The sequence below is a fragment of the Montipora foliosa genome, unplaced genomic scaffold, assembly GCF_036669935.1.
Source record: "Montipora foliosa isolate CH-2021 unplaced genomic scaffold, ASM3666993v2 scaffold_407, whole genome shotgun sequence".
NCBI lineage: Eukaryota > Metazoa > Cnidaria > Anthozoa > Scleractinia > Acroporidae > Montipora > Montipora foliosa.
This window is the reverse complement of record NW_027179709.1, coordinates 545,001-552,500: the sequence shown is the minus strand read 5'-3', so window position 1 is coordinate 552,500 and position 7,500 is coordinate 545,001. Positions and strand designations below refer to the sequence as shown.

Below are 7,500 nucleotides of genomic sequence, written 5' to 3'. Positions count from 1 at the left end.
ACCCGCGCTTGCATCAAGAGATACGTGACATGGGCTCCTCGTGTGTCAGCAATAGCTGTAATGGGTTCAAGCGACATCCGTTGTATCTCAACAATGAGAGGAAGTGTGAATGGAGACAAATTTATCCAGTTTTTACAAGACGACCTTGTACCTATGCTACAGCCTTTTGATGGAATGAACCTCAACTCCATCGTAGTTATGGGTAGGTATGAAAGGAAAAGGCATCGAATTGCGGAAAGTGCATGTTTATCACAACTTGGAATGTTAAAATTGTTTGTAATCGTTTTCAGATAAGGCTGCTATTCACCATGTTCCAAGGGTAAGGGATATTATTGAAGGTACCGGAGCACTGCTGATTTATTTACCACCCTACAGCCCTGACTACAATCCGCTAGAGGAACTCTTCAGCAAAGTAAAAGGTCACATAAGAAGAAATGACGTTGTTTTTCAAGCCACTGATAACCCAGAAGCCTTTATTGTTGAAAGCTTCCATCATGTGACAAGTCAGGATTGCAATATTTACTTCCAGCATGCTGAGTACATCTAACCTAATATACATGCACCTCTTTGTAACATGCACTCTTTTGTTGCTACTTTATCACCGTTTACTCGATGTTACATTTTACATTCTTCGATCCTTAAACAGAAAAAGAAAACCTAACAACTTCTCAGTGTCCATTTCTCGTAGGATTTTTTTCCTTTTGTTGGCGGTATTCATCTTCAGTGAGGACGTTGTCAGCGAGTAGCTGTTTTAAGTCCTTAAGCTGGTTTATCAGCTGTCCCCGTTTTTCAACCTGAAAAAAAATAAGCAAAACAGACTTATCCAAATGTCGATTCCTGGTTTCTTTCTTTTTTGATAACGTAAAATACGTTTCTCTGCACTAACGTCATACGATGTGCTAGGCTGTAGTTGCTGATTCCGGGATCCCGAAGCCGTCATGGATGCGGCTACTGCCGCTGCCACGGTCTCAGCTATAGATGTTCCCTGGTCTGTTTTTTTCTGTGCTGGGGTGCCCTATCTAAAATAGGGTACGTTTGGAGGTTCGTCCTCAGAATGGTGTGTGCCAACAACCTGTTTAAAAGAACCCTGTGAGCTCTAGTAGCATTTTGCGTGAGTCTTCATTTAATGGTTTACATGATAAAAGCCTTCTCTGATTCAAATTCACTGGGGAAGGAGAGTAATCTATTTATACCAGCATATTTGCCCGTGCACGAAGTTTATTTATAATCAGGCCAACGTCCCGCATGTTTTTTCTGTAAAGCACTGAACTTTCCATCCACTTTGGATTTTTGGCTCGTTTTTCTGAAACTTCATCCTCGTGTCCTTCATCTTCACTCGAAGAGGTCAGGCCTTTAAAAAAATTTTAACGACAAGTTTAATAAACGTGATATTGCACATGGATACATGAGAGGTTAGTGAATTGTTAAAAGAGTTTCATTCCGCACTTACGCTTCTCTCGTTTCCTCTTATTGCTTTCTTTTTTCATTGACGAAGACATCTCAACGTGTGGGTCAACCCACAAGTTTATTTGGCCATCCACTTCCGTGTCATACGCAGACTGTAAAGTGCGGGCGTCGACTACGTGAAATTTTTTGTTTCCCCGGCCTTCAATGAAGTACCCGATTTGAAAAGATGTATTTTCAGCTGGTTGCATCAAATTCGAGTACTTTTGAAGCAAGTACTCCTTCAGTTCCTCGGCAAACGTAAATTTGGGAATATCCGTGAGCTCGAAATGCACAAATTTAGATTTCTTTTTCTTGTCCAAGATGCGAAGATGGACTTTGAATTTTTCTGTGCTTGTTTCCTGCTGCATCCACGTGGGCCATTTATATAACGTCAGACAAAGGGTGAGAAAAATTATAATTAATTCCCTAGATGATCACCCTTAATTAACAACCTATCACGCCCACCACGTGCTGAATACTAGTAGCTGCAACAAAGTGCATGGTTTTCTTTATAACTGGGGGGCCTAAAACTGACGTGATTGTTATAGGTATATGGGAATAGTGCGAATGACCCTTGCAGTTGTTGTAACTTGGATTTCCAGCCTTGTTAATTCAAAAATATAATTTGTTATTAGCTGGTAGCCTGTGAATCATCCTCGGATGATCCGATGTACGTCCTGTTCCTGAATGTTAAACGCCGGGGAACCCCGCGGCTAACCAATCACCTCACCGATTGCTCTGTTTCCAGCAGGGTTGTCGTGTTGGTGCAGTGGTTAGCACACCCAACTAGTAACCAGGGGGACGCGGGTTCGATTCCCACTCACGGCAATATGTTTTTCATTCAATGGTTCTGCTAGTAGTTCGCTGTCGCTATTTGTACACTCAAATTACTTAATATTTCTAGCAAAGCGTTGTGTGTCCTTCGGATCCTACTAGCTTGGGACTGCATCGTTGGATTTCCAGCCTTGTTAATTCAAAAAAAAAAAAAAAAATATATATATATATATATATGCACAGAAGCAATTCAATGTAAACTCTCATTGTACCTGAAGAAGGCTGGTTTGGCCAGCCGAAATATAGTACATCACTAAAATCAAATCTACGTTGTATCGGCTCTTGCTTAAAATATTTAGTTTCTTAAAAGAATGCATCATCCATGCTTTATGCAAATCGCGTAAATTAACAACTTTTCTAAAAAAAAAATTTATGTTATAGGTCGTCTCTTTGCGTTACTGAATTTCATCTGTTTCATCTGGGCCAAAACGAGAAAATAGGTCTCCCATGCAATGAGAGTTAAATGAAGAGTTTTTTCTCAAATCCCATAATACATCTTGTTTACCCCCCAAAATTTGCATAAGATGTCCCAAGAGAAATCAAAAACAATGCCTATGCAAATTTTGGGTGGTAAACGAGGTGTATTATGGGATTTGAGAAAATAGGGAATAGTCATGATGGGCTCCTGTCATGCATGATCTTAAAGTGCCCCTGTGATGTAAAAAAAAAATCACTTCCATTTTTTCTTCAGATTTTGAAAATGTCTGCTTAACACCTGACTGGCAAAAAATTGAGGTTTGACTTGTATCCAATGGCCGTTTACTTTGAGTGTAGGTTTTGGATTTCAAGGTCAACCATTACTCACGTTCAAAACTGACCGATTGGACCTCAAGGGTTGGTGACGTCAAAAGCTCACTAGTTTAAAATTTCAGCGTGTGAATGCAGCTTTTTACAAATGCAAAACGCGAGTTTAAAAGTCTGAAAGCCCAAAACTCCCGTGCTGCATGTTAATTCTGCGGCGTACACACGCGTTTCTTTCTTAAAGCAACCTCCACTCTTACTACTTCAGTTTAAACCGAAGGAAATTATGTTTACAAACAAATTTGTTTTTTAAACAGCGTTTATATCAAGAAATGTGAATTTAAAATCGCTTATCTGCTAAACTTTCATTTTGAATAATTGTGAGGTGTTACGGTTGCCCCATTGTTCTGACCCAAAGAGCTTTGGTCTAATAACTATATGGCAACCGTAACACTCCCATACAGACCTCCTGCTGGGCTAATAAGAGCTAAGTAATAATAAAGTATTTTCGTTTGTCTCACGATGTGGTCACTTGTGATGCAGATAGCGACGTTTTGACTGCATACTGCTAGTCTTCATCAGACGACGAGGTCGACTGGTTACGCGTCACCTTTTAAGGAGGATGCTTCGCTGTGATTGGTTGGTTTTCAGAAGCAGTGATTGCTGCATTTCGATCCTCGCTGTTTTGGTGTGTTGTTCCTTCGGCGGTCCGCTGTCGTACTGTTTCTTGATCGTGGGCATCCATGCTTCCGGAATTTCTATTTCACTATCCCTATTGATGTTGTTAGGGTGATGTCTTATGTGAATCGCCTCTTTGACCCTGCGTGTGTACCAATGAGGATCACGATCAATAAACTTTACTTCGTTCCAAAGCGGGTTGTGCCCGGTGTCGTTAGCGTGTTCTGAAACGGCAGAGGTCTGGGCACGGGCAAGTCGGATGTCTCGCTTATGTTCTTTGATTCTATCTTGCATAGACCTTCCAGTCTCGCCGATGTAGACTTTACCGCATTCACAGGGAATCCTGTAAACCACGCCATCTTGTTTAGTCGGCTTGACAGCGTCTTTCGGTCGTACTAGATGTGATCTTAATGTAGTCTCCGACTTGAAAACAGCGCGTATGCCTTGTTGCTGTAGGCAGCGGCGAAGTTGTTCGGATAGGCCTTTGACATAGTGTAAAACCTCAGTAGACTTCGATCGTGGGCTCAGCACTGCTACTCGGTTTCCTGGTCTTGGTGATTTTCTGCAAGAAAGAAAGAGGGTAACCATTAGAGACAAGAACAGAAGACAGGTGTTCCTCTCCTTGGAGATAACATAGTGCTTTGTGACTAGACGTTTGGCGCGCTCGTAGAGGCACTTGACAATACCGCGTTTTACTGATTGCGGGTGGTGGGAATCATACGCTACGTACTGATCACTGTGCGTAGGCTTCCTGTTCCCGCTGGTGGTGAGGCGGCCGCCCGGTTCTCTTGAAACTGCGGTGTCAAGGAAAGCGAGTTTGTAGTCGTTCTCTGTCTCCATGGTGAAGCGAATGGAAGGTTGCTGGTTGTTCAGATGCTGTAAGAAGCTGTCAACGTTTCCGCGATCCAGGATGGTGAAAGTGTCGTCAACGTAGCGTTTCCAGATCCTAGGTTTGTAGGCCGAAGTAGAAGTTGCCTGTTGTTCAGAACTCTCCATGTACAGGTTAGCAATAACAGCGGAGACCGGGCTTCCCATGGCTGCTCCTTCTAATTGTTCGTAAATTGATCCGTTATACTGGAAGTATGTGGATCTCAATACGAAATTCAGGAGGTCAGCGATCTGAGCAGGTGTTAGTGTCGTGCGGTCCGCAAGGCTTGGGTCGTCCTCTAGTTTCTGTAGCGCGGTTTGTACAGCGGCGTCGATAGGAACGTTGGTAAACAGCGACTCTACGTCGAAAGACACCATGATTTCGTTGTCTAGGATAGTCTCGCCGCTAATGGTAGATACGAAAATGAGCTGAATTAGTCACCGTGAAACCCGAGTTACCTGTTAAAGGAGATAAGATGTTAGCTAAGTAGGCAGATAAATCATATGCCAAGGTGTTAACGCATGACACAATAGGTCTTAAGGGTACATGCACCAATAACAGCTGCTGAAAACCAACCAGTCACAGCGGAGCATCCTGCTTAAAAGGTGACGCGTAACCAGTCGACATCATCGCCTGATAAAGACTCGCAGTATGCAGTCGAAACGTCGCGATCTACATCACAAGTGACCTCATCGTGAGACAAACGAGAATACTTTATTATTATTGCACTTCACCACGATGAATAACAGCAACCTTTTTTGCGACTTTATCAAATAGTGTTTCAAATATTGTCCCTGAACAGTTAGCGGTGTGGTGGTCAAGTGACAGGTTAACAATGAACATTCCCAGGTTCGAGTCCTTTGTCCATACACTTGGGTTCTCTTTTAAGAAAACATATGGCCATCTCCAATGATCCATATCAAGCTTTTCGTCTTCTAAATTCACCACAAACGATAATAGTGAATTCAAAGAAAATTCACAATTCAGGATAATCGCGTATTCAAGAGCGAGAACGGGTTGTCCTGGATGGTTTCATAGCTCAGATAGTAGAGCAGGTGCAGTTCAATCGCATGTTCATTGGTTCAAGTCCCGTTCAAGAAGGATTTTTTCAGGCTCCTTTGCAACTGCTCAAGTGCGATTATCACTTTGTTGTCAATTAGAGTATAGCCACCTTAATTTATAAATGAATTTACCAATTATTCGCCGAAGGCGACAAGAATAATTGTTTTAGTATAATTACATGGCTGATTATTTGAAAAATAGGCATTCTCTTTAAAACAACTAATTTCTTCGTCTGTTACCTCAAAAAAACAGCTGGAGGCCATTTTGAAAAAAACAAAAAATAAACCGCTCAGGTCATTATCGCGTAAAAATTACCGCGTAACAATCACCTCAAGAGCAACCAATCAGCGCAGAGAATTTTCAATAATCACCAATGTAATTATACTAATGCCCATTAATGAGAGCAACATGTTTTTCGTACAGCTCGGTTTAACATTCCCCTGTATGAAATTGGGGCTATTTTCAAGGGATTCATTCAGATAAAAGGGACTGATCACCAGGCTCACTGAAAGTTGAGAGTTTTCTGTATAAAACCCACGACCTTTGTAATAATATTTTAGACGAACACCCATTCAATATTGATCATATGCTCTAGGTTACCCATCCAAAAATCCTAACAGGTCATCCATTAAGGGAAAAAACCCTAGACAACTGGCCCATGATCTTTGCAAGCAACATGATAATGCTGGAAAAATGCACTATCACACAAGTACAGAAAAAAATGCTGTTTTCCTTTAAGTTGTCTTATAAACACTTTTTTCCAAGTCTTGTTTTTCAATGGGATCTATATGAAACAAAATATCATAAAAGGATAACGCTTAATTAAGCCATAACATCACACAGGCTGACTAGGTATTTACCGCTTATATAGTGGGTCCCTCCCAGGGGTTTCGGAGAACAAGGGAACATGGCTAATTTGAACTGGGGAACAGGGGAACAATGACAAAATATCTTAGGGAACAAAGGAACATAAACAATTTTAGGGATCAAAAAGCTGGGAACAAGTTTAAAAGTAATTTTGGGAACAAGGGAACACAAGTAAATTTTTAAAGGGAACAAGGGAACAACAACCAACCCCCGAGAGGGACTCTATAGTCAATGAACGTAATCACTTAATTTGTGAATTAAACTCGAATTAAGTAGAACTATACAATTCTATGGTTTTAGTAGCCGGGGCCGTCATCACCTAAAGTACACTCTTTCTCTTTTTCATTCCAGTGTACTAGCTCATAAAACTTGCAAATGGTTTGATATATAAGGCAATCAAATGGAAGCGATAAAACATTGCTACGCACGCTATACAAAGATTTTACACTAATTACATGTGGGACGTTTTATCATGGTGTAGTTGTTTGAGTGTAACGCAACGTGTCTACGAATTTGAGGCTAGGCTATTTTCCTTTAAATCCAGTAAGCCATTTTCTCGGACACTCATATACCAACCTCGTTTTCAGGAACTCGATGGGCAAAACAGAGGCACGAGGATCATTTTTTATTGCCTGCAACTTATTCGCTTCCAGGTCACCCCCCAAACCATTCCCCATTCCACAATTATGTGCTCAGACATTCGACGGTGGAATCGAATTCTCAAAAACGATAAAACACAAACTGGAATTAAACAAAAATAATAAATTAAACCAAATTCAGTTTCTTACAGCTTCTTTACAAGGAACATTCAATTAATGACCTGGGTTTCCTTTCATGAATTAGTACTATCATAGTAACTGTTAGTAGTAACTACTAACTATGCTATTATGAAACTCTGCTTGCATGGTTGACGCACCAAAACCGAAAGTTAAGCGATGCCTTCGAAAAGCAACTGTCAAACTCTGTTGTCCATTCGGGTGAAATTTCGCCACAGAATAATTCCC

The 7,500-nt window shown here is 41.1% G+C and overlaps 2 protein-coding genes across 2 annotated transcripts; one reads left to right on the top strand and one right to left on the bottom strand.

Annotated features, from left to right (window-relative positions):
* The first annotated feature begins 60 nt into the window (after window positions 1–60).
* Window positions 61–547, top strand: LOC137988122 (uncharacterized). Its single transcript, XM_068834177.1, has 2 exons — window positions 61–202; window positions 291–547. Exons 1-2 carry the CDS (start codon window positions 61–63, stop codon window positions 545–547), a joined length of 399 nt encoding a protein of 132 aa, XP_068690278.1.
* Window positions 548–3,627: 3,080 nt separating this feature from the next.
* Window positions 3,628–4,944, bottom strand: LOC137988121 (uncharacterized). The gene has a single exon (XM_068834176.1). It carries the CDS (start codon window positions 4,942–4,944, stop codon window positions 3,628–3,630), a length of 1,317 nt encoding a protein of 438 aa, XP_068690277.1.
* Between the last annotated feature and the right edge of the window lie 2,556 nt (window positions 4,945–7,500).